Source organism: Xiphias gladius, chromosome 19 (genome assembly GCF_016859285.1).
Source record: "Xiphias gladius isolate SHS-SW01 ecotype Sanya breed wild chromosome 19, ASM1685928v1, whole genome shotgun sequence".
NCBI classification, from domain to species: domain Eukaryota; kingdom Metazoa; phylum Chordata; class Actinopteri; order Istiophoriformes; family Xiphiidae; genus Xiphias; species Xiphias gladius.
The window spans coordinates 23,285,097-23,312,572 of NC_053418.1; the positions used below are offsets into that span (position 1 = coordinate 23,285,097).

At 39.9% G+C, this 27,476-nt stretch overlaps 1 protein-coding gene across 3 annotated transcripts in view; it reads right to left on the reverse strand.

Annotated features, from left to right (window-relative positions):
* The window catches only part of galnt9 (polypeptide N-acetylgalactosaminyltransferase 9), an 89,980-nt gene that overhangs the window by 57,352 nt on the left and 5,152 nt on the right, over positions 1–27,476 (reverse strand). For 2 of the 3 annotated variants that reach the window (XM_040155576.1, XM_040155577.1), the window contains exons 2-4: positions 22,696–22,876; positions 10,002–10,168; positions 2,517–2,691 (exon numbers count right to left, since the gene is read on the reverse strand). In XM_040155576.1, the coding sequence (XP_040011510.1) occupies positions 2,517–2,691; positions 10,002–10,168; positions 22,696–22,876 (523 nt within the window). Of the gene's footprint in view, positions 1–2,516; positions 2,692–10,001; positions 10,169–10,821; positions 10,911–22,695; positions 22,877–27,476 lie in introns of those variants that run through there. The other variant, XM_040155578.1, reaches the window with a different exon arrangement.

Here is a 27,476-nt window from a genome sequence, read left to right on the forward strand (position 1 = left end):
CTGTGTGGAAGCATCTGCATCGTTATGTTTCTACATGCATTTATTCAGGTTATTCCTTTAATTTGTCCCAAATCTGTATGTCCCTTTACCCAACATCTACCTGTAGAAAAATCACAATGATTCTGCTCTACTTCTCTTTGAAGCAAGCATATCTAAAGCCATCGTGTGAAATTCCCATGATGGCAGCAGGTGAATTAACTCAAAGGGAATTTGCCGACACAGCCTGAGCATGTACAACGGGAGGGATGGTGAGGGGCTGGAATGAGAATTGACAAAAAGCCTATAGAGAGGTGAATGGGTTATGTGGGGGCATGAAAGGCATGTCTATTTTTGAGCAAGAACAGATGGGGAAACAGATGAGGGAAACAACAGGGGAATCAGTTATCATCAGTAATGCACCTATGCAATGATGCAACTTTCTCCCTGAGTGGTGCTTGTTGGTGGCCTGCCTTGCACAGTCTCCAGCTCTCCAGTTCCCATTCACGCTAGAAAACAGTCCGCCAAGAGGCAACAATCAAGGTACATCAAATCATGCCTTTGTAAGGGTCACAAAGTCATGGTGTTGGGTGGCTGACTAATCCATGGTACTATTTTTTATGCTTTTTTCATCATAAGCAGGGTCACACTGCTTAGGACTTTTTGTGCTTTCATGTCGTCTTAATAAACCAAGAGAGACACAGCGAGCTTCTTATACACTATACCCGTCAATACATAAACATAAAACACACTTGCAAGTTGTGAGGCCTGATCTGTTATCATGGCAGTATTTAGTAGGGGTGTAATACAAAGCTACTATCTGTGTGTGTATCTGTTCATTTCATATAAAATATTTGTATTTGTATTGTGTTTGTATTTAGGCCTACATAGGAAGTTGTTAGAAATCATCCAGACTGTTTCATTGTGTGTGTTTTCTGTCGTTTACACTCCTCATAGGTACATGTATAAGTTAATCTGCTCACATTATAATAGTACTTTAACTGTTTACCTAAATTAATCAAATAATATCATGATTTGTATATTACCCCATCATCAAAAGAAAGAAAGAAAGACAGAAAGAAAGAAAAAAGAAAGAAGAGTTTAAATAAAAGCTTTGTAACTGTGACTGCTAGGTATGACAAAAAATGGGCCAAAATAGAACATTGGGATATAATTTAAAAATTGATGTATATGAAAATAAAGTTGGTTTAAAGTATAGATTTTTTTAAAAATGAGAAACTTTTTTCAGGCACTCCCTAACTTCAGCTCATCAGTATCTGTCTTCTGACAAATCAAGCAAGGTGCAACTCTCCAGCATCAGGCTTTGTCCTGAACTGCACCACAAACTTGATGAAAATTATTGAGCATGAACCAAAAAATGCCTGAGTACTGAATACAGTAACCTATTTACAAGTCCTGTTTTTAGCCTGTAGTCTGTTTGATGGCATTTTGGCAAATATGTGTGTTGGAAAGTCATCTTGCTTTGGCTACTAGCAGTTCCTGTTCACACTCTACAGACAACAAGCTGCATTACATCTGAATCTGAAGGTTATGAGCCATGAGGAGAGCCTTTTTCTGTGATTTCTAAACGGATGTATGGACATTTCTCCTCGGACACTGGACATCATTTGCCACCACAGGGAAGAGTGAGTTCTGTTGATTTTGGAAGTGTGTGCACGATGTCTGTATGTTTTGTTTGACTGAGTTATGACCATAAGAAGAAGTGGTGTGGCGAATTTTGTCCATTAGGTGATCTGATTAATGTACTCATATTTGTTTACACCCCTAATATCTAGAAAGTCAAAAATGCCGAACTGCATCCAGGGACACTGTAAACAATCTATAACCAAAACTATTCTCTCTGCTCTCCACCTCATCCCTCCTCTTTTTCCTTCATCTCTTCTTGTACCCCACCTGTTTGCTAGGCAGTTTCCCAGGGACAACAAGCTACACTTCATCTTCAGACACTGACAGCATGACAGGCTCAAATTAGGTGCCAATTACATCTATTTGAATGACTTGTTTGCTGGTAAACTTAAGCAGCAGGCAGACATTGGACTGAGACCCCCAGAAGTAATTTCATATCGCAAAATAAGCCCAGAGCCTGCAAGTAAAATAATGTTGAAATGCTCAACATTTGAGCTCCCTCTTTAATTACACTCGCTCTCGCCTTTCACAGTGTTTGACTCTCTCTTGTCAAGTGTGTATACGCTGGACAGGTAGTGTTGTTTAAATTGGGATGTCTTTTTATTCGGCTCTAACTAAAGCCCAGTACTTACAATTTAAAAGAAAAAAGCTATTAACAACAAACCACTACTAATAATAAGGATTGTATTGCTGAAAGGTGCTGTCTCGGTTAGAATTGGCCTGGCAGTATATCAAAATGCTTAGGGCAGAGTAAACTGCAAATTTCAACGTTAATAATCTTAAATGACATCCCTCTGCGCAGAAAACATAAAATGCAAACCACAAAGGCAAAGGTGAGAAAGGACAGAGAAGCAGTTTAGAACCGTTTCGTGTTAAAAATGACCTTTTCTTACCAGCCAGTGTTGAACTCGACATGGGCATCAAAGAAGCCAACAACAGGAGCCGTGGCCGCGTTCCAGCCGTGTATTCTGGCTCGGATCAAGCCCTCCCGCTTGCTGTTCCTCACGATCTTTACCAGGCCTGGGTAGCGTTTGTTCACATACTGGTCCAAGTTGAATTTCAGCTCCACTGAAAGAGGGCAGATAAGAGAGAATCCTCTTTTAAATGACTTCCAAATGACTGCGTGAGATCATTAACCAGGCAGCTTTAGTAAATGACAAAGAGTTTCCAAGATAACCCAGAGCTAATGTTAAATAGTTTTGGCCTCTTAGTCTTTGTGTCAGGACCTTAATGAAAATTAGTGTTCATTATGATGTTGTTCGATTTTTTTTTTACACTTTTAGCTCAAGAAGTGCACACTTAATGGTAACCAATGTTTGGCACTTTACCTGAAAAATGTAATAAATTATTCATTATATATTATATAACAACAGCAAAAGCAACTATGCTTTTGTTACTCATCACAGGTGCCTTTAAGCAACTCCAAAGCCTGCACACCCACATGTCACATATTCTGTATTTAGCACTTGCAGAAGTGGAAAATAATACTTTACATTTAACAGACAGCCATCTTACGGTTTGGAGACATTTAATAGCTAGCTTAACATTAGCCCCACTAGTCTCATCCTGCCAGTGAAGCTGGCTTACACAACCTCTGACCAAAACCAACACCTGAATATATTAATCCAAGTGACTAACATTAGCAAGCCTGCTACGTAGAAACAACATGTAATTAAAATAATTTTGGAGTTATTGGGAGTTACATTTTTCCTCTTTTGGTAGAGGCTAGTCCCTTTCCAGACCTCAATGCCCTGTGTCAAGCTAACATAGTTTAAGACTGAACGCGCAACAGCAAACAGCTTCTGCAAGTTGGTGTGCAAAATGAAGAGCAGCACGAAAAAGCTAACTAGGATGCTATGGACAACACCTGAATGTAAATTACCACAATTTCAGTTTTCTAACCTGGAGTTACAGAACTCTGAGATTCAGGGACAAAATTAACTTTCCTACCATTCTCTGTAAGGTAAAATTGTTGGCGCAATAACGTCTACTTCCAGTCAATGCAACAGTCTTATTATGGGTCAAACGTGGCAAAAAACAAGGGTAGTGTGTGTTGCTACCTGAGAGAGTATAGCCTTTCTCTTCTTTATAAATACTGGCCTCGATCTGTGCAATGCTGAACTTGTGCTTTTGGAATCAAAGCCCCGAGTATCGGATCAGTCTGTCCACTGAACTCGTAGAGACAAAACTCATATCAACCCGCCATCAAATTCCCAGTATGACGCCGAACAAACCATCCCCCAAATTGTAAAGCGAAGGGGAGTTGCTTTACTCATTACTGAAAAAAGTAACACATTACTGTTACAACTTTTTTAAGTCCAACAGTGATGGTAACTGGCAACTTTACATACATGGTGGTAGCACCAAATAGTGAGAGGAAAAAATAATGATAAAATAATAATAATTTTTTGTTCAGCGACCCATTATTGCTTTGGAAAAGGAATACAATACTGATGGGGGCCGTAAGACTGCATTAAATCACACTATAAATGAAGTAAGGCAGCATTTATTTGATCAGTCTAAATGTGACAGTGTTCAAGGTTACAATTCAGGTTGCTATACAGTGTCACTATATGCATATATGCATTCCTCTGCTGACGTCTTTATTCCAACTGGATTGTAACTTCCTCCGCTCTCACAGATGACGCTGGTTGTCATCACTGGAAACAACGTTTGCTGGATTAACAGCCAGTTGCACAAATTGCTGTCTGTGCTTCGTTGGACAATAGATGGCCGTTTGAGCTTCTCCTCTGGGTTACTGCTAACATTCCACTTTCTGAGGGAGAGATTAATAAAGATGCTTGTGGCAAACTGAGCAGCATCCAGACCAAGCTTCTGACTTTGGCTTGCAACAAAAGTCAGCCACTGAGAGTAAAAAAGGAGGAGATGCACTGAGGGGATGAATTGTCACGATTCTCGGGTTTTTCTTTGCTGAAGGTCTTAAAATACAGCGGTGACTGTTGCAGAGATAGTTGGTGAATTTGGAAGCAGTGACCCTTGACACAAACAAACGTTAGCCTATGACACCAAGTAAAAACAACTGAGTCACTGAATCACTGTACTAAATTACTGCTCTGTATATAAAGAAGTTAAAACTAGCTCTGTCGGCCAAATGCCACTTGCACATTAATACATCAGTATCAGAAATATAATAATGTTTGAGGTAATAATACATCAGTAAAATACTTTTACTTTTATAAAGTACATTGTGCTGATAATTATTCTGTACATTTACTTAAATTAGATTTTTAATGCAGGAGTTTTTCTTGGAATGGAGTGGTTTTACATTGTTTTATTGGCGCTTTTAGTTAAGTTTAGTTAAATTTGCTCAGGTAAAGGAGTACTTCTTCCACCACTGTCTTATATGAAGTCATGATTTTAGACCATTTCATCTTCACAAACTGAGATGATATAGGATAACTGTTATGCAAAGGAACCTTTGGTGTTGAGTGACCTCTTCCACCCCTAAGAAGTTACATATCAAAAGAAAAAGATCAATGCAACTTAAACAAAAAGGTAGAAATAGAGAATGTCTTTTAAATGGCAAATTGCTCCCAATCCAGAGAGAGCTGGACCTCTTTCATGTCTTTGGTATCCTTTAGTATAAAACCACTCAGAGTGGTGAGTGCAAATGAGCAGACTGTTAGCTTTTAGTACTAATGTCACGTAAAATAATTTAGGAATAATGAGTTTAATCTTCACTGAATTCCCTTTTGGATCAGCCACTGTTGCTGCATTGTGCCTCTTTTGAGGGACCAAAGACCTTTGCAGTTTGGTTCTATTTGCACTTTTGAGGGTTTCAAACCTGTGCACTGGGACTCCTTCATCATCAGCGTACCCTGCAGCGACAATATGATAAAAGCAATTAGAGTGTAATAATTACTGGGCTTTGCTAGGAAGGAGAAAAGTTATGGGCCTCCCTCTGATCCTACGAAATAAAACGTTGGACTGCATCCATGGGAGGAGAGTTATGGAGGAGGGAATACTTTTTAAAGGACTGGCAGTGCAACATACAGTAACAGAGGATAAATAACTATCCATCATACTAGGATTTTAAAATGAATACATAGTAGACAGCGCGAGGAACACCATTAATTCCTCTGGTGACATGGAAGATTATGGGTACTGCTGTGTTAGGGATAGATGGTAGAGGGATATTGAACATGCTTTTAAATTATTTAAATTGTGGCAAAGCCTTACAATCCACTTACATGCTGCAAAGCTTGAATTATGTCCTCCCACATACTGCCTCCTATGTGCTCATTAACTAGCAGTATACCTGTATCCAAAATAACCCACAGGACTTTCAGTAAGATCAGCCTCAAAATATCCTGTCAGTTGTGCTTTGTTGTGTCTTCACAAAAGTTTGGTACAGGGAAATGATTACATTCAGAGAAAAGAGTTTTACGTCTGCTACGCAAACCACAAGCCACATCTTCTAGGGATGGATTTATGGACTTGTCTCAGACTCCGATATGGGAAGAGGTCTGAAATTTGATCGCTTTGATTGATTACAAGCAGACTAGAGAAGTTACCTAACAGGTAAACTGTCTCACCACAAGTAATGCGATATTCATTAAATTAAAAAAAAAAACTGTCGCCAAAAATAAAATGATACTCCTCATCCTGGCAGCTTCTCAGGAATAACATCCATATGCTCTGCCACAGTACACTGTAAGCCCTTCACTGTAAACTGGGAACGGTTTGGCAGTAGACCTGTGCATTGCAGAAATAATCTGTGTAGCAACATGTCAGCAGTATGGAGGTTCTTCACCTCTCACACATTTAGTGGAAACAGCATGATGGTAAATTGGTTCATTTTTTCGGACTCCTCCACCCTTCACCCACTCTTAACACTGTTACATCCACTTAATTTAAAATTCTGCTCTGGCAACACACGCTTGATTTTCTCTGAATCACTTACAGATAAATTATGAAAACAACCATCAGGCCTACACACTCTAACCTTAATTAAATTATTTTTCTCTGCTCTCAGTCTATTCATGGTCCCTCTTCATTGCTTTTAATGTTAATTCTAATGCTAGGTGATTTTACTACCTGCTCTACAGATGTAAACATACTTTACACTATACTTTGACTGCAAGCAGGCACTAAATGCTGTATGTAAAGTCTTACAGGGTGATATGTAATTGTCCCAACTGGAGTGCAACTAAGACAAACTCTTGCTCAACAATTGTCTGTTTCGAAGAGTCAGTCCCTCATTTAGAGGCGAAACACATTTAATGGAACTTGAAGTAAGAGAACTCCAACAAAACTGAGCTAAACTGGACCAAATGAAGTACAAATGAAGATCATTGTATAGTTAATATTAAGTGTTTTTTTTTTTTTTTTTTAAATGTTATTTGCAAGTGTCACAGTGTGTCAGAAAAATTTCCTGCACGATTCTGCTGAGCACATCCTCTTTTCAGGAGCTTTAATCAGATTTAATGTTTGCAATGTTTAGAGTGATACAGCACCATTTGAAATTAATATTATGAGCTGTACTCAGCCAGTCTTCAGTTTATATCCTGTTTTCATTATATGAATCATTAAGTTATCAATTTGGTGGTGGTATTTGCTGGACTTGAATCCTGTAAGGCTCATTAAGCCTTTCCTTGCTGCTAACATGGCATACAACAATGAGTTGGGGTCATCCCAAAGCTAAAGCCCATCAATGGGATTGTGAATTCAGTTCATACTGCTGGAACCAGTGCTGTGAATAAACCTTTCAGCCTCCAATAAATGTCACTGGCTGTCCCAGCGAAGGAAATGTGTTGCGGCAACAAGGCAAACATGCTGCTTGTGCGTGATTCATTATGCCAGGAGTGAGTGGGGCTGTACATACGCTCATCTCACTGAGCCTTGTTTAAATGAGAGGGGACAGACAGTGCCATCCAGAAAAGGTCAAGCAGTCCAGCCTGCATGTTAATTGTCTAATGTCAGAGAAGAGCAGCTCACAAGAACGTCTCACATCTGCGCAAATTATCATCACTGTTGGTAAACATAGGGTAAGAGCTGCTGACGGATGAGTTGGTTCGCGGATCATGACCTGAAACTGGCCTTTCATTAAAGATGCACAAGGCAAGTGGACACTGAAAACATCAACACCTAGTCGTCATGTACCACAATGTCAGTGAAGTGCACACAGCACATTAATGTTAACTGCCAATCTGAGATGCTTTACAGCAAAGGTTACTAATGAAGTGACAGAAGCTGGAGCTGTAACATGAGTTCAGCTTTCTGTTTTGCTTTCTGCTGTGTAGGACACATCCTCTGCAACAGTTTCAATTTGTCACATCTTCTGGGTGGGGCCAACTTTATTCACATTAACAGTTTTGATGAGTTTCTATGCCTGAAGTGCTAATGTGGCAAATTAGGTGAATCTCCAGGGTTTAATTAGTGAATGGGCTGCCAAATTTGTGATTTAAATATCAGGAGATCAGACAGTTATGTTATTTTTTGATGAAGGTGGCTCATTGTCAAAAACTAAATTAAAAAAATGAAAATTTCTAGCACAGTTTATTTATTTATTGTTCAGTTCTGCTTTTAACTTTTTTGTAAATGCTTAAACCTGCATTCATAAATTTCTTTTTTTCTTTTTTTTGGCAACCTGGAGGCAGCAAAAAAAACTAACTGCAAACAAAACATTGACTTATTATCACCTTATAAAGTTGATTTGATGAATGTGTTGGTTGATTTGAAAGTTGCCTATTTCCACATCTGGCAAATACTGAGAAACATTAGCATTCATTTGGGTGTTTTTCAGACAACCTAGAAAATGTACGACTAATATTCATACTCCATTTAGCTCTGTTTTGGTCTCTACTAAATTATGAGGGGAATATCCGGCTCCTGGACTGCTAAATGCTCCACTGTTTATACCAACTAGTTTTGTAACTTTGTGTGTAGAAACAACACTGTTGAGTGCAGTAAGAGTGAACCAGAATAGTAAAGTTGCAGGCTGGAAAACCAAAACAGTGAGCTGAAAATATTCCATAGAGGTGAGAGGAACTGTGGAGTCAGATGGTCATTTTGTATGGGTTCGTCACTTTGAGCAAACACCTCTCACGGGACACAAAGTCATTTGTTAATTTCTTGACATAAAAATATAGATTATAGTAGCTTTAAAGTATTCAGAGTTGATCCAAGTACTAAAACAATTTCATTGTTGAGTTTTTGTGCACCATCAGAATCTAAATGTTGTTTAAAGTGTTATTCTTCCTCTCAACAATGACATTTTATGGGATGGAGAAGAGGTAAAATATTGGAAAACTGATTACTGTCAGAAAATATTGCAGCCTTTACAGTGAAAAGGGGTTGTCCTTCAACCCTAGTGCGAGTCAAAATGTGTGTGGCAGATAACATAATGACATAATGAGAGGAAGGGTTGTCTTCCATTTTTGTCTGTTCACTGGCTTTTAACAACTCCCTGTTTAATATAGGCAGTTAGAGCATCAGCAGGGAGTGTGTGCCAGTGGTGACTCCTTTTCAGCCTTCTCTCAGTATGTTATTTATGCACCCTTTTCCTCTGCCAGCCTGAGGAAGGCCCGTTATTCTGTGCCAAGTGAAGGAGGGCCAAATGTCGTCTGGAATGTAGTTCACTGTCCATCCCTCTCCAAACAGGAAAGCTTTTGGGATGCAGAGCCGAGCATTGTCACATGCTTTGGGCGTCATGGTGTGGAGGCAACTGAAACATGTGCCCACATCGACAAGAAGATAATAGTACGAAGCAGTTTAGAAGAGGATGAGACAAATCCAATCCCGTCTCTTCCCTCCTATGTCAAGCTATTTTAAAACCTGGTGTTCATGAGTCCACTCTTAGGGGTTGTCTGTCCCTTCAACTGTTATTCACAAACCAAACACACACAGAAAACTGTGTCACACACACACCAACACACATTCCCATACCAAAATATGCACAGAAACTACTGCATAACATGAAAGACTGACTACTCTGGCAGGAGTCCCAAAACATCACACTAACTCATCTGTGTATGACGCCTTAGTTCACGTTCCACCAAGGAAGACAAAACGTGATAAATGGGGTGACTGTCTCAACTGAATAAACAAACCTTCGGCACTAGACAGTGATAAACTGTTGGTTCTACAGGTTTTGTGATTTACAATCTGAGAGGATAAACTCGGAGAAAGGAAACAGTTAACCATGATAGAAAAAGGAAATGATCAGAGAGATACTGGATCAAACCACTACATTGGATAGCAAGATATCAGTGACTACCATTGAGTCCTGTCCAGCAGAACACATACATTAAGAGACCAGGGGCTAAAGACTGGCTGCATATTGCTGGGAAGCAATTCGTAAAATGGTGAGCCCTATATTTTTTTCATTCTGTTAACGAAGCTGTAAAAAGTCTTACCACTGTCACTGTTGTCGTCCACCAGGATGATCTCCTTGAGCATGTGTGCTGGTGTGTGGTTGACCACGCTGTGGACAGATCGCAGGATCACCGACAGCGCCTCGTTCACGAAGATGAAGACTACAGAGATCTGAGGAAGGTCCTCTGAGTATGTCAACTGCTTACACCTGTTAAGATACATTGAAGATTATTAGCCAGTGCTAAAACTACCTGGACTTTGTCGTTAGCATATCATTCAATGAGGAAAGCACATATTCAATAGCTTCCTCTGTATGCATTTGATTTGAGCAGCTACTGTTGACTAGGTATACGTAATAATTTGCTATTTTTTGTTGTTGAGAGGTAGATAACAAGATTGATATCACTTTTATGTCTTTCTATTAAAAAGACTGGAAACATTAGGAAACAGCAAGCCTCACTCTTTCCAAGGGCAACAAGATCTGGGGAAAACACACCTACCAGCAGATTTTGTTGCCTGTTAGCTGCTTCCACCTATTTCCAGTCTTTATGCTAAGCTAAGCTAACTCTCCTGGCTGTAGCTTCCTATTTATCTCACAGAGAGTAGAATGGTATTGATCCTCTCATCTAACTCTCGACGAGAAGCACATAATTCTATTTCCCAAGATGTAGAGCCCAACAGACCTCCTACACAAAAAGGTTACTGTATATTGCTCTCAGCACTGTATGTCGCCGAAGAACAGCTACATTTAAAGTGTCAAAACATATTAAAAATGAGGGAAAAAAACATATGCAGTGTGTAATTATGACACAAAGATTATAATAGACAATTGAGAAAGACAGGTGAAATTAAGTTATTCACAATTTTGCTGGGGTCCACAGGGGCACCCTAAAGGAACCCTGAAACCCTTTAATGAAAACCCCGGAACTCCGGGGAACCCCTTAATGGACCCCAGGACGCCCCTCTATTTAGGTGTTCTGATATCTCCTCAAGGACCTCTGCGTGACTCTCAACCAAACCAGACAGCATAACAGCATAAATCTTTCTCACGGCAGACATTTTGACTGGTCGTAGCAGGAAAAACAAGGTGTAACTAATATCAGTAACAATGGCTCACGTTCCATTTGGGTGTGCCACTGGGCATGTGCCGTAGCAGGGCCCTGTAACTGGCACACCTGCAGTTAATGGGATGCAGATATAATTAATGTCACTAGTTACACCTGTTTTAAAAATCAAAATGTTCACCTAGAAAGGTTTATTAGACGGATGTGTTGAGAAATCGGCCTACTTCCACTGCCTGGAGTTTAAGATGCTTTTTCTCCTGTTAAAAGCTGAGTAAAACATTCAGTGTCACATTCCCCCGTGTATTCCCATGGTGCATACAGCCTTTTATCTCTCTCCAAATAGAAAGATATGTATCCGGAATCACTTTTTCCTCAGTACGCCAAGCCAACAAGGCAAAAAAATAGCACTCTTCTAAGATTTCATTTGAACGCCCAGTTCCATTTGATGGTGAAGCTGCCGCTTCCGGACCTGGATGTTCTGCACAATTCTGTGACTACTGCTGCTGTATAGCTGCAATACTGAAACCATACGTTCAGCAAAAAGCACATTTCTCCAGGGTCAGGAGAAGAATGTATCGATTTTTACCGGGGTGTGACAGCTTCATGACCAAATAACATTTGGTAGCACCCACTTACTGTATTATGTTATTATGTTTTATTAAAGTCAGTGGTGACACACTGACCTTTTCTATATTTAAACAAAACCAAAGTTATTAAATAAACTAAACCCCAATAATTGGGCACAGGAAGAAAACCTCAGTGTTTGTTGTCAAAAATCATGTGTTTTATATGTCCTAAAACTTCTGTGAATCATAAGAACGTCACACTTCCAAGAAAGAAAACGAATAAATTGCCATTGATCAAAATCCTGGTAGACATCCTCCAAAGTGTGATTGGCAAAGCAAAGTTGTTGCATATGAATGTTATTTTTTAGGAGTTACTTCCTGAGGCCCTGCATCAGTACTCAAAACATAATTGTATAGGTCTAAATTGAGCTACATGGGTCTTAGAATGTTTATGGCTCTCTTGTTTTATTGTCTAACCCCTGTTTTCCAATTGTGATCAAGCTTCTGGAGCATCCTGGTCATGTGTTTGCACATGTAAAAATTTAGGAAACTAGTTAAGTTCTTATCCTGGTTTTGAGGAACCTGAATATGCTAGCTGGAGTACTCTTACAGAAAACCTGGATTCTGTGGCATGTAAACACTTGATCCAGGTCTCTGACCTTGGTCTGCTATGTGCGCAGCTGTGTCATCAGCTAGTGTTATATACAGTAGCAATCAGAGTATAAGCTGAAAGTGAAAGTCTGACTTCAGTCAGATGTAATGTAATGTTCAGTAAAGGATAAACTGTATCCTATTGGCATGCATGTCGTCTGTTACATCTTCCATTCTTTTACAGATGTTCAGATGTAAGAGCCAAATGCGGTCAAAGTGGTATGTGCAGCAGAGTCCTGGCAGCCAAAAGCCAAACTGGGTTCATCCTCAACTGCTCTGGGAAATCAGTCAGTGCAGAAATGACAGTGTGGATGGATACGGAGCTGTCAAACCCATGCCTGCTACTGACACAGAAATCTGGATAATGTTAGAATCCTGTATACAGGGATACGAATAATCAGGGGCCTCTATGTTCGATGTAAACATGAGCCCAAATATAAGCAAAACCAGGAGGCACCAGGATATATTCAATGTCCTTCACCTACTCAGCCTCCATCTCTGTCTTCATGGTGCAGTCTCTCACCAAGTGTGTTAGCCTCTGCCTCCTTCCCTTGCTCTCATACACGGACTCCATGGTAACCTCTTTTGTACATCTGTGATTGGAATCCTACTTCACATTGCCACTTGCACTGACCCCTTAATACAATGAACTGTACACTTCACCACGCAAAAAACATTCACTTTGTCTGTCTGAGTGTTTCGCTCACACTCTCAGTGTCAATCTTGTTACTCTCTGCTGCTTATAATCTTTGTTCTCAAGACTGTCAAACTCCCCCCCCCATTTTCAGTAAAGTACATTATTTTTCCACAGACGTACTGTGGCTTTGAAGTCGGAAATAACAGTGATGACTGGACAGAAGCACTTAGCTGATTCTTATAGCAACTGTCAGCGCGCACACACACACACACACACACACACACACACACACACACACACACACACACACACACACACACACACACACACACACACACACACACACACCCAACATCTTGTGAATCTTTCCATGCTGCTCCAATTTGGATCCGAACGCAACAGCTGACAACCACATTTCACTCGCTTCTGCCTTGGTTTTCCCATGTTTTCACATATCTTATTCAGCAGGACTGAGTCATTATGGGGGGATACTGAAGTGGCTAGAATAACTGTTGTGGTGGAATTATTTACAAGAGATTTTGACTGTGATGAAACACTTGTAATATTGTTCTGTATTAAAATATCAAATCAACAAATCATGTCAAAATCATGTTAAGCTATTGAAGTCCTCTGCTAAACATCAAGGCAGAGTGGCATTAAAGACATTGAAGAGACATATTGCATTTGCCAGGTGAAATACCATTCGTGTTAGAGCTATTAATGAGACAATGTTTATTATTTATTTGTCAGAATGTATTGGTCTCACATGCTATCACAGATTATTAGATGTAACAGAGGCAATAAGTAAGGCTGAAATTCAGTCTTGAGAATCTGCACTTGGCAAGGATGTTATTTAAAAGTGAACTGTCTCATCATCCTGAATCACAAATTAGGGCTGCTACAGAGAAGAGCATCCTTAGTCTCATCTAATAAGACACAGCAAACCTCTCCCTGCATACAATCACTGCCCTCAGGAAGTAGTGACCAAATGTACAATCTGATGTTATACTGTATTATTTCTGCATATTAAAGCACGGAAAATTAAAACCTCAGCTTTACATAAATGTAACAGTGGGTATGACACTGCTAATTTTTTTTCATTTTCACTAGATAGTCATATTTGTAGATATAAAAAAAGCTAGTGTTGGTATCAAAGTCAAAATTCTGGTGTGACAACGCTACATTTGAGATGTTTTCTTCAAAGAAAACACATTAGCTGCTCATCTACCCTTGCTGCGAGCCATCTGAACTCTACTGGTGCTTGGTGCTCTGATACCCGAATGAACTGGGATATCAGCTTGAGTCAGCAGCGTCCATGGGGTCAGGCCACAGGGGGACGGCCACACAGCAGATGGATCCCAGTGTGGTGCTTAAGTTACATCATCCTCTTCTCTCAACCCATTGGAATCCTCCTCATACTCAACAGCCACTGGTTTGTGTTTGTGTGTATGTGGTGGGCACGTGTTAGGAGGTTGTCACCTTTAAACAATGTGAATTGGCAAGAGAGGGACAAACAGTTACGTAGGATGACACAACAGATGGCATCTGATTTACTTGTAAAATTATATAATAAATATTTTGCATACCACAATACCAATGTGAGTACAAGGGATTTATAAAAATGACCATTTCTACTTTCCTCTATCAGCTTTACCTTACGTTTTTTTACTCCGCACATTCATCTCATGCACCATAACCAGAAACAAAGTAACACGTGTCACATCAACGGTCACTGTAGATTAATCCCATGCAATTTGAGCTGGTTGCTTTTAATTAATTATCTCAGAATTTAAACGTATTCTCCCAATGTATACTGTTGCACTCTACTTTAAACTGTCAGTTTAAATACCTGAATTTTAAATGCAAATAGGATGTGTGCTTTCACTGGAGTCTCTTCAAAATAATTGAGTAAGTAAGTAAGTGGACAGGTGGAAGATAGATTTTGGACAAATAGCTTATTAGTTTAGTTTCAGAGAGACAGTTACAATCCCACAGATTTTTTGTAGGCCTGTAAAGATGATAAAAATGCAAAGAAATGCTAGAACTATGGAGGATGGCTGACAGGTTAAGCTTACATACCCATTGGCTGAATGATTTGAGGATAATATGTAATTGCAATTTCTCTGACTGTATAAATTAAAGTAAAGGCCTGTATTTGTTGTCTACAGCACATTTTGTAATAAACAAAATATGATTGTTCCAAGCATCAAATGTATTGTCTCTAAAAGTCAGTCAGAGAAAAGTCAACTTCTACGTTGTAAACTAGCAAGAAACTAATCTTGTTTTTTATAGAAAAAATAGCCAGTTTAGCTCACATTAATTATATTAGTCGTACACATTATTCAATAATATTCCATTTTAATCATAAAACTCAAGGCTGTTGTATTTATTTGTAACGCTTTCATAGACAGTTATCTACCCAGTTATGGTAACTATAACAAACTGCTGGTAAGTCATGTCTGGCAATATTTGGACATCGGACTGATAAGCTAAGTAAAGCCGACTGCCCAGCATCGTAGCTAACGTTAGCTTCACAGTATGCTTCACAGCACTAAATCTTAAAGGTCTCAATTCCAAGCTTTTTAAGTGATATGCTTAAAATGGTGATAATGATGTGCTTGCATCTTTGTTGGTGTTTTTGAACAGTAAAAAGACACAGCCCATTCAAACTTATGTGTTAGTGAGTGTTTCTTCTTTCACAAAACTATCTTTGACCAAGTGTATAGTACAATCACCTGCATACAGAGTGTATGTTATTAACCAGACGATTGAGGGACCGGTTTTGGATACAGCCATGGCGTAATGTTTCTGTCCACCTGATGAATGTAAGTCCAATATTCACTCTCTTTCTACCTCTGTCTTTGGTCTCCACCAAGTCCTGAGGGAAATATCAGGGTCTTTAGCTGCTAAATGCTCCACTATGTTCACCAGCTTGTCACTAGCCGTGTCTTTCTTCCATTTGGTATGGCGCAGGTAGCGTACAGTGGGCTTTTAGAGCTTTTTCACTGAAAACAGCTGCCTGCTGCAGCCAAAGACTATACTATAAGAGCGCGAGAGTGAACCCAAACAATAATGCTGCAGGCCAGAAGATGAAAACAATGGTAAATGGACTGCATTTCTATAGCGCTTTTGTAGTCTACTAACCACTCAAAGCACTTTACAATGCATGCCTCATTCACCCATTCACACATTCACAAACTGATGGCGCAGCATCAGGAGCAGTTAGGGGTTCAGTGTCTTGCTCAAGGAGCTAGACAGCTGAGCTAAAAGGATCTTTAAATCTCAGAGGGGTGAGGGAAAAAGCAAAGCAAACCAAAGCAAATTCGGTGATTCATTGTGGGTTCATCACCACAGTGACCCATTTCACACATCATTTGAATGATTGTTAATATAAAAATATTGATTACGGCCTAATTAAACTTTCACCTCAGCTTGTGAAGATGTGAAGTTGTAAGTATAATTGCATCTCTTGCAGTTTGAAAATTGCACTCATTCAAATCATGATGTTGATATCAATAAAAAAAAATCACTTTGCCCATTTTTTTCTTTTAAAGTTCTATCAGTAAGGTAAAATTTTTTAAAGTAATGACATAACTCTTGATTTTAAGGTGGTATGTATATAATACAGGTAACATACTTAGGAACACTCAACTTCATTTATGTAATTTCTTACATGGTACTGTAATTATATATTGGCAACTATTCATGCATAGGAATGACATTCTGCTGCCTATGATCTCACTGGTCCTGTAGGCTTGTGCTTGCTGTTATCAATCATTTCCATTACCACAGCCCACAAGCATTTGACAGCAGAGGTAACAAAAAAAAAGAAAACTAAAGTAGAGAGAGTGTTTATGATGGAGCATGCTGTGTACATCTATCTATACTAAGAGTAGATGCACAAGTGTTTTGATTGATAACCCCACTATATCATTTCAGTCCTTCCTGGTGCATTTATGCTCCCTCTCAGCAACTCCTTTGTTCCCTCTCACAGCTTTCTGTATTGCCTCTCTCAATCAGCCTTGCCAGGTCTATAAATACAATGACAAATCTGGCAGTGAGTTTGAGGGGAAATGTTTTGCACCGACCTACTCTTTTGCAGAGACACAGCCATGGCATGGCAACTGTGCAAAACAAAGTAATATATTTCACTCTTGTTCAGTTATATGACTGGTGGAGACGCTGTGTTTAATGAATAATACCTGCGTAATATCTTGAAAATGTCCGAGGGGTAAGGCAGCTTCATCACTTCCAGTTGAGATGTGGTGCGAGGCTGGATTTCAGTGTCGAGATCGTAAAGTGATATTGTAGTTCCATTGCCCTAGTTACTGGATCCAATTTAGGGCATCGCTCAACCTTAAATTTGTACCTGTCTGCAGTAGCAGGGAAGCCTTGTAAAGCCGTAACAGGATGAGCGATCGACTCATCTGTTTGTAATGGGACGGAGCTCACTGGCCAGCGCTCATAATTTGACCTGGAACAAGCTTTGACAGAAGCAGAACGCCAGATTAAGATGTATTTCTACCACACCTCCCCCCTTTCTCCTCCTCCACCAGCCTGCAGCCAAAGCCGCTCGCTCTGACTTTTTCCCGCTGGCCACTCTTATTCGCTGTAAAATTTCACATTAACCTCCCGTAACCTGCGCAGTGCAGACAACACCAAAGCGTCTTTCCAATCCATAAGCACTCCTCTCAGAACGATAATTGTTTGCCTTGTCATTTCTCTGACACCCCTCCCCCCAACCCAAAATCGAGGAGATAAACTCCAGCAGTGGAAAGAGCAACAATTTGCAGCAGGAGCTCCTGCATCGTGGAGACCTAACGATCCCATTCTGCAGTATCAGACGCTTAGGAGATGAGGTAAGCCTGTTTTTCTGGTTATCACCCTCCCACAGGCAGACAAACACAAGACGAAGGGTCCTTTGGGAAGCAGAGCATTCAATATAGTTTTGGGTTTAACAACTATTTTGACAAAATATAAATCAAATCTGCTGCAAAGTTACATTAGAGATTCAGGTGAGATTCGGAGTAATTGAATAAGAAGCCTCTTGCAGGAGGGGAACTGGAGGGTGAAAAGCAGGTTTGATGCCTTAAATTGCATTTATGTAGAGTGACATGTAAAATGTTTTTGTTTGTTTTGTGGGCATCAGTAATCTTACCAGCTTGTCTGCCTGTATTGTTTTTCTCTCCACAGCCCAATGAACTGTTATCATACCTAAGCCTCCCAAAGACAGCGACGGCAGGCTCAGAGTAACTATAACGTAGAGCCTGCTCAAATCCCTTGGTATCTCAGTTGAGAATGTCACTTGCAGAAATAAAGGGCAGAAGAGAGAAATAAAGGTCTTTGTGTGCGAGAAAAATTGCGGCTGTATTGATTATGATTGGCTTTTGCTGCAGACAGGCGGGTTTGAAAAGAGAGAGACTTGAGAATGTGCAGATCGCTCGTTCAGGGCATTGGACTTTGTTTCTCTGTAGTCATCAAAGTCCTTTCTGCTCATTGACTCCTTTTCAATTAAAAGCCCATTGGACAGGTGGTGCCTGGTTCCTGCATTTAACCTCACTTTGGCAGTGCTGCATTCACCTTTTCTGTGCAGGACTAAATAACAGAATCAGAGTTAGAAATCTGAAATATGTGACTGTCTTTCATACTGTATGAGAACTGGACATACTTGTTATAAATTGCTTGTTTCAACTCAATGAATGCACCTTTTCATGAGGAGGAGCATGAGATTTCTTCATTAGTTTAATCAACACCCCAGAAACTGTTTGTGAGCAAATTTCATTCAAAAAAGTATTATCAAAGAGTAGAAAGAGTATACAAACAGAGAAGATTATAGCCTAAAGAAGGCGATGTTACACTATCGAGGGCAACAAAATAATGATACTGAACAGAGCCTCGCAGAAAGATCCTGAGGAAGCTGATGGAGTGAGAGAGCTAGCCTATCAACTACTGAAATATTTCCGTAATGAAATATTATTTTGCATTAATTTTGTCTTAGTTATACATTTTATTTTAGTTAATTTTTATACCATATTTAAATTAATCAATTCAGACAACGGCATTATAATTCTTAAGTCATACACATTTTTTCTCTCCTGCTGAGGGAGACAGATGTCTGTCCACTCATGAATTTTGTTCATACCTAAGGGAAAATTCTGGGTAAGGAAAAATTGGGGAAAGCCACAAAGTGTCACTCAAGAAAAAATCTGTTCATGTGAGTGCTGGTTCTGGCCCAGAGGGTGCTTTCACACCTGTAGTTCAGTACATTTGGTCCTGACTGAGGAAGAGAAGGATACATTGTTATCTTTCAGTTCTGGTCCGGTTCATGTTAACAATGGCTTTTTACAAACAATCCAAGAGCTGTAATCATCTAATCACTGATGAGCTGGTAATTTATTTTCTCTGGTGTTACAAAGAGCTCAATGAATAACTGATCGTGAGCATTATTAGACTGCAACTAACACCTTCATTTATGAATACCAATGGCCAGGAAGAAACAGGACAAAAGAAGAGTTGACATTATTTATTACTTAGTTGCTATTGTGGTTTTTTTGATTCACTTTAATGAGGCACTGCCAAAACACAATAAGTAGCACACTAGCACAACTCACTCTAGTGCTTGCCTTGACAATACTGGAGATATTGGCTGGTCACACCACATGATAGATTGCTGCTCAAGTTTACTTAAACTATTAGAACATCATTAGGGAAACACATCATTCATGCACATCCTCATGTGTTGATTTCAACAGACCTGCACAGAGGGATTGCTCATGTTTTTATTTCAGTAATAATAATAATAATAATAGTAATAATAATTATAATAATAATATAAAATAATAACCTTAGAATAATGGTTACTCTACTTCTTCAAGTCTCTGTTTTAATACCTTTTCATTTTCTTATTGATCTGGTAATATCCCTGCACTCACAGGCTGACTCGGATACAGTATGTGTTACCATGGTTACCAAGTGATTTTTTTTTTCGCCCCATAAATATATATACATTGCTTATACAGATTGCTTATGTGATCCTTGACAGTTAGCTTTTGAATTATAGCTAAAGTCACAAATCGTTGGGTTTGTCTGTTTTGATTTCACACCACAAAAGTACTGCACCAGAGTTCACTTGGAAGCAGACCCCCCTTTTCAGGTGGTCTTGGTCCAGTTGTTCAGACAGTTGTTTAGTCTAATCGACAGCTTTCACAAGAGCCCGCTGGGCAAACGCAGCAGAGGTTGTGTAAACTGAACCCAACAGTTAAGTTGTGAAAGCACCGTAAAAGTCCCGACTATTGCCACAGCAATACTGGCATTTACAGCACTGCTGGCTGTAAACATATCCATTGTCTATCTCTGAACAATTCTTTCACTTGCTAAGAGCAGTGCTTTGCTGTTTCATTTGTTCTTAAAAGTGCTACTTCAGTGGTGTGAACAGAAAAAAGCAAAGGAAACTGTTTGCATTTTGCATTGTATTGATTTCCAATTTAGCTTCATAACAAATGTACTAAGTGTTTATCATATGGTGTACCTATTGCATATTTGTCATGGATTCAATCTTTACCTTGTTTGACACAACACGTTTTGTTTCCACTTGGAGACCATGTGCTTTTTTTATATGGGCACAACAAATTAATGCTCAGAGACACAGATCAAGAGGAAGGAGGAATCCTTCTGTGTAACACTTGTAGCCTGCAGAATATAGTGCCTGTGACACTAGCACTAAATCCACACACACACACACACACACACACACACACACACACACACACACACACACACACACACACACACACACACACACACACACACACACACAAAACAGTCAGTGCCATTTAAAACCAGAAACAACCACTTCAGCAAAACCCTAACACTCGCTTTCCTTTTGTCTTGTGTCCCATTTTTTGTTGAATTTGTCAATAAAAAAAGGAATTTCCTAAAACCCATCCATTCCAGAGGCACTCTCAGCTGACTTTATTAATTATCAAGCTCCTTTTCAGTTATCCTCCTCCTCCCTGTTCCACTCCTGTTTAATTTCTCAGTGCATGAAAAAGAGCTCGGAACAAAGCAGATTGGATGAAATGAATTGTTTTCCCCACTGAAGCCTTCACAACCTCTTCTGGCTGTAGACATAAGAGAGGAGGAAGGATTAAGTGGAGTTAGGCAATAAGACAGATGAAGAAGATGAAAAGTATCAAGCAGGAAGTATGGACGGGTTTTTGAAGAGGGAGACTCTTGAGGGACCATCACAACCTGCAACGCCAGCGTCATGCGGCAGAAGCAGACAGCTGAAGGTGTCAGTATGCTACTTTTTGGTAGCCTTGTTAGCTTATTTTCCTATTATTTATAGCAACTTTAACTTTTATCGTCCCCTTGTCTAAGAGTAATTTTAATTCCTACCTGCCTTTGTTTTATGGGGGACAATTGTGAGTGTAAGCTGTTGCAGTTTGAAAGTAACATGTGCAACAGTAGAGTGGAGTCGGCTGTGAACCCTGACAGAGTGGAGTTGGGTGTATGACTTCCTTCCTTCCTATTAGATAATGCAGAGGGCAGGCTCTGTGTGATTGTAGTAGAAAGACAAAATCAAATTCAATAAGTAATTCCTGAAATATATCCATTGTAACGTTTATAAGGTTTAACATTTTATAGGTGCTAGTAGATTAGCTTACTACGGAGCTAGCTTGCTATCCTCATTAGTCACGTGACCTTCTACCTGTAGGTCATAACCGTCCCTCGAGAGTCTCCCCAATGAGGAGGAACAGAGGCGTAGCAATATGTGAGAAGTAGAGGGAAAGTTGACAACTTTGCATATCGCATATATGCACATTTCATCAGGAATGCCGGGGCACCAAAGCTGCTCTACTGAACACCAGCGGAGTCACAAACAACTTCCCCACAGTTATCGGCCAGTGAAAATGCTGTTGTTTACAACAATTATGCCCACCATTGTAAAATGAATGCCAAACGTGACAGAAATTGACTTATTTAAATTGTGTTTTGAGCACAAGCCAGCTACAGTGCACTGCTCCCTGACTCGTGTCATTTGGGGTTGGAGCAAGTTTACTACGTGCCATGTGCCACTGGGAAACTGGGGGCGGCAAGTGCAAAAAGAATGTCATAAAGCACCAGGTGTACAAGAAAGTCTCCTGCTGGCAGCCATTAAATTTACAAGGGTGACATTTGAATTTTTGTGTTCAATATTGAAGCCAATGTCAGGCAGTTTTGGATTCATGGGAAATTCCATACACCCCATCAACCTTCCCTACAGCAGGTACTGGGTTCATTTTTTTGCGCAAGAAGTTCTGAATAAAGATGAAGACATTAGGAAAATATATAGCACCTTAAATGAAAATTAAAGTGCATGGGTCTTAAGTAATCCATCCACCAACCTGTTCCTGACATCTATAGAAAAAGGCTCACTTAGGGCATACTGACAGTTTTTTTTGGATCAAAACCATTCACACCACCGCTGCATTTAGAAATAAATGTTTCTCCTTAAGGAAATTAAACCCGAGAAGAGTTGGTGAGATGTGAAAAGAATCTGTGCAGGCTCCATTGCTTAGCAAGAGCATTTAAAAAGCATGACGGTGCAATGTACTTTTGTCCTGATCTGAGCTTGCAGTTCTTGTAAATTCCAGTAATCCTCAACACCACAATTTAACTGCACATCTTATCATTTATGACACATCTTGTACTGCAATTATGCGTCGAGTTTTTGCATATACATCCCTGCCAGAGGAAAAACAGGTGGAGCTGATAGCTGTAGCTGGAAGTAGAATTTCCATGACAGAAAATAAGTAGAAACAGGAGGTGGACATACTTTTTAGGCCTGTAGTCGGGGATGCTCCTGTCCAGGGAGATACGGTCACTGAGCTGAGCGTTGTAGCCATACTCCTCGTACTTCCCCTCGGCATCGTGGCTGTCCTCTCCCAGAGTGGCAGCAGCTCCCCCTTGACCAAGTCCTCCAGGTCCTTCCACAAGCCCCATGGGCTTCGCCAAACCTGCCAAAAAAAACGACACAACAGAAAGACAATCATACAGATGTACACGGCCATGTGTGGAGGCAGACACTCTGGTGGCAAGTGAGAAGAGAGGCCATGCAGAGGGGCAGCTGATTGACATTCTGTAGCAGTGTGAGGAGAATGCTGTATTGGAAGCTCAGAGACCCAGCGGGGCCCATCCATAGAGCATCATTACACTGTCTGTCAATGAAAAGGCTGCAAAACACCCACATGGACACAGACGTCACATGGATAAGCAGAGCAGAGCAGAAGCTGGGAGACACAGTGGTACAAGGGCCAACAATAGAGACCAGAGAGAAATTAATCCGGCAGAGCTGTAAGTCACATCCAGAATAGCAGGCTTGGAACAGTCAGTGGGTAATCAGGCCTGAGAGACGTAAATCAATCATTTGAAAAGGGGGAACCAGATTTTTGAGGACTCCCTGGAATATCACATTAAGTATTTTTGTCGCAAAATATTGGAAAAAAACAGACCAATTTTGACCCACTTATGCATATAAGGGTACAGGTTCTTTTCTGACCTGACTGATTTTCCAGAGACAGAATGATAAACACATATCCATTTGGTTTGAAATGTGATTTCAATTGAACTAGTTCTGAGAAAAAATTGTTTATAAAACATCAGCATTTCTGAAAATGGTTATAAAACATCACTGCCGTGTAGTTTAATTTAATTTGGTTTAGTGGATTTAAGACTTACTGATGTTTACAGAGACCTTTAGTTTAACAAGGACCCACCAGATGTTACACAGAGGCCCTAATGGCTCCTTATGTCTAATTATGGAAGCATTATAGAAGCAGTGTGTAGCAGCACCACGACCATGAAGAGGTTATTCAAACAGCGTTTGTTCCATGCAAGTCGTTTCATCTCACAAGGAATCCATGAAGAGCAGCCAAAATGCCTATCTGGGTGCTTAGTGGTGAATGAGAGCTGGTCCTTGGTCAGCCCCTTCATGTTAGGCTTCTTTGGTCTAGCATAACTAAATTCAGCACAGGATTTAATGTGTTGGACTTAAAATACCCCCTCTGCTCTCATTAAAATGACTCATGACTGTGATTTAACAGACTGTCAGTTTGGTACTGTGACAGAGACACTTTCAAAAAGGGATGGAGAATTGGGGTGCAGTGTCCAAAGGGACAATGCCTGTTCACCGATTCAGACCTCAAAAGGACTGTGCAAAAATTATTTGGGGGGAGACCCTCCCAAGGGTTAATAATATTTGGTTTACACCCTTACCTTGACTTAGAAAAAAAATAACATATCAAGCCTGATATCAAGCTTGATATGTTAAAGAAACAAAAATTGTTAATAGCCCAAATCACACATTGAGATTGGAATTAGCAATTGCAAAAATAATGTTGACATTAATGGTGTGGGGTTTTTTTCTTTGTTTACTTTTGATCCAAGAACTACTAAATGAATCGCTGCTTTATAACTCCTGATAATGAATAAATGCATGGGCCACATGCGGCAGCTCTGTGGCTGCTGGGGGCCGTAAGTTTTTCTACTTCCCTGATGAGTAGAACAAGCGGGGTTGTGCTGAAAATGCATCATATTGCAGTTTAACTCTATGTGAAACCATACATTTAATTTAACTGTCGTTGTGCTGGGGTAATGTGGAGTACAGAAAAGGCAACTGTTGGCTAAAAAAAAGTGAGAAATAATGTTCAATTCCAAAATACTATAAAGATCCACCTCAACTGTTTCTCACAACTCACATATTGGTCCTACTAGCTACTAGAAAAAAAAAGCCCTGACAGAGAAACATAATTGTTGTCCTCCGTAGATGGTAAAATGAAGCTTTATGATCCATGGCGCACACGAAAGGCGTGTTTTTGACATTACCATTAAAGACTGTTCAGTCTTTTTTTGCAGTGAATCTTGCAAGAAAAGGAATAAATAAAATATAAATCTGGGGCATAAGAAAATTACAGACCCTCCCTTCAGGAAATAGAAAAAATACATAACCCTACCGCTTTTCTCTAAAGATTAAGTTTGTTTTAAAAAGAGCATGTTGTCAGCTTTAGTCATATCTGTCGCTGCCAGCCTTGACTATTATTTGACTATTTTAAACTTCCAGCATAATGTCAGGTAACTGTTATTTCGAGCCAAGGTTCCAGCACGACCTCCATAGGAAAATCGAGCTGCGTCTGCTCACCCTATCAACAGATGGACACAGAGACCGTAAGTAAACAGCGCATACCCATGAAGAGCTCAGCTCTCAGTTTCACCCCTCCAGGAACTGTGGAGTAATCACCATATTTGGATGGGTGCTACTGAAGATTTGTTATTGGAGCTGAATGGCTGAGAACTGGCTTCTACCGTGAGAGGGATTTAGCATGCCCCGCACCAGCCAGTGTGGTGGCATTTTGACAAGTATGGGTGAGGTTCACGTCATGCACGAGCCATCTGGCATAGCCGCCCGTGTCACACAATAACACAGATACCCTCCAGAGCCGGAGACTCGAGTCTGGAGGGCCTCTCTGTCTCTGCATGAGTCTTGGAAGCAGGACAATGCCTGCCAGCTTTGTTTTCTGGTAGTTGTGTTATTTTGCTTCCCACTGCCTTCCACTTTCTCTGTCTGATTGAAGGAAATTCCATTATGGGTTGAGCTGCTATGGATACTCCCAGATTAAGGCCTGGAAATCTGATCCGCTGCTGTCTGTCAACACAAGTTTCAAGATTCTAGAAAAACTATTTCACGTTGAAGGGTTGTAAGTCTGACATTAAAATAAACTGATGCTGTTTATAGGCTTTAACTGTAAAGTCTTAGGGATCTTTTTCAGGGCTCTTTTATTATGCAGCTCATGATAAAAACCTGTTTTGATAACGCCTGGTAAGTAATTTGAGATAGTTAAATTGCTCTGTCTGGCTCTGATTCATCTTTTATGTTTTCTCCATTTCGGCTCCACTTCTTGTGAAATTTGTTTGGAAGGGAGCAGAAAGTCAAAAAAAAAGACAAAAAGGAATTTGCATAAATTTATCAATTGCAAGACCCGAATGCCGCTGTCACACGGAAACATTTTTTATCCAAAAATGGACTACTTACAAACAAAATATCTGTAGTATTTGTCTACACAACTTTAAAATGTCCTTGTGTTTCCTGTGAAGTATTCTTCCATTCACTGTTTCCCGTGTGAGCTCACACTCCAAACCGCACAGTAACACTTTCATCATCTCACTACGAAGCAATTACAGCCCAACATCTGCTTCCTCCATTCAGGGCTTCATTCCCATCCAAAGCCTCAGCTGGAAGTGGATCCTTGCAACATCAGGTGCCAATTTAAATCCCATTGTGTCCAAGTATACATCTGTCTCTGTGCTTGTTCCTCGCAAACCATTTGTCCAAATCCCCCTGACATGACACATTAGACCCGTATGTGTGTGTCTGATTTGGCTTTTACAAAGATAGAGTTACAAATTCAAAGATGACCCCTTTTTTTAATGAATGATTTAAGAGCAAGAGTGGATTTAGGCATGTCCAAAGTGATGCAGCAGGGTTCTAAATATTGATGGTGAGGGGAGGGTGGGGGATTCAGAGTTCTCTTCAAGATGGGAAAAATAACTCATTCTAGTGAGGTTTAAAGGCTTCAAAGGCCAAAACAAATCTATGAAATATTGAGAGCTGGGAGAAGAGCTGCATTAATTCTGGCACTGCCAGTCATAACAGTTGCAGGCATGTCAAGAGTAGAACAGCTCTGATTTTTAAATTAGTAGCACTAGACCCCTAAATTATCTCTAAACAATGGAATGCTGTCCTTTTGAAAAATTTAAGTCATACAAGAGCTTGCTTGACAATGCAAGAATCCAAATATAGAGCATCATGGGCAAAAAATGCACAAAGCGCAGAGGCAGGACATTAATCTTTTACCAGTTATCAAGTTTCTCATATAAAAGCCGCATTTTTGCATTGGTTTAAGACACACTATGTTAACATTAACCCATTACAGACCATGCTGATAGTCTCAGTACCACTTTCCCTGCCTGTTTGTGACACAGACTCAACCATTCTCCTTGACTAGATACTGCCTCACTGGACTGCCTCACCAAAATCACACTAGCATATGTTTAGACTATATTGTTACCAGTGAATAGAAAGCATATTCAGTCTAATAAGTGTAATTACTAGGGCTGCAAAGCAAAGCTACTAACTGTATTTGATCATTTCATTAAAAAAAATCTCTGCATTCAATCTGTGTTGTGATTTATACCACAAGTTGTTTGGAATTTTCTACTGCCTCCCTTTTCTATGTCCAGTTGTTTTCTACTGCCCCTCTTCATATGTGTAGAAGTTTAGCTGTCAACAGACTACACAAAATATCACCACACTAAAACATGCATATTAATTAAATAAAACAGTGGTATGCGATTGAAAATTAATGTGCCATAATTCTTTCATTTCAGTATTCAAATTAAAAAATGTGTTGTTTTTTTTAAAATGGAGGCTATGCATGGAATTATTGTTTTTCTGTGGTATCAAGTCACGCGCAGTGCCAAGCTTCAATACTGGATCACGAGGCCTAAATAACTAACTTGTTTGCCTATATTTTGTTACATTTAAAAAAATCTGTACCCAGG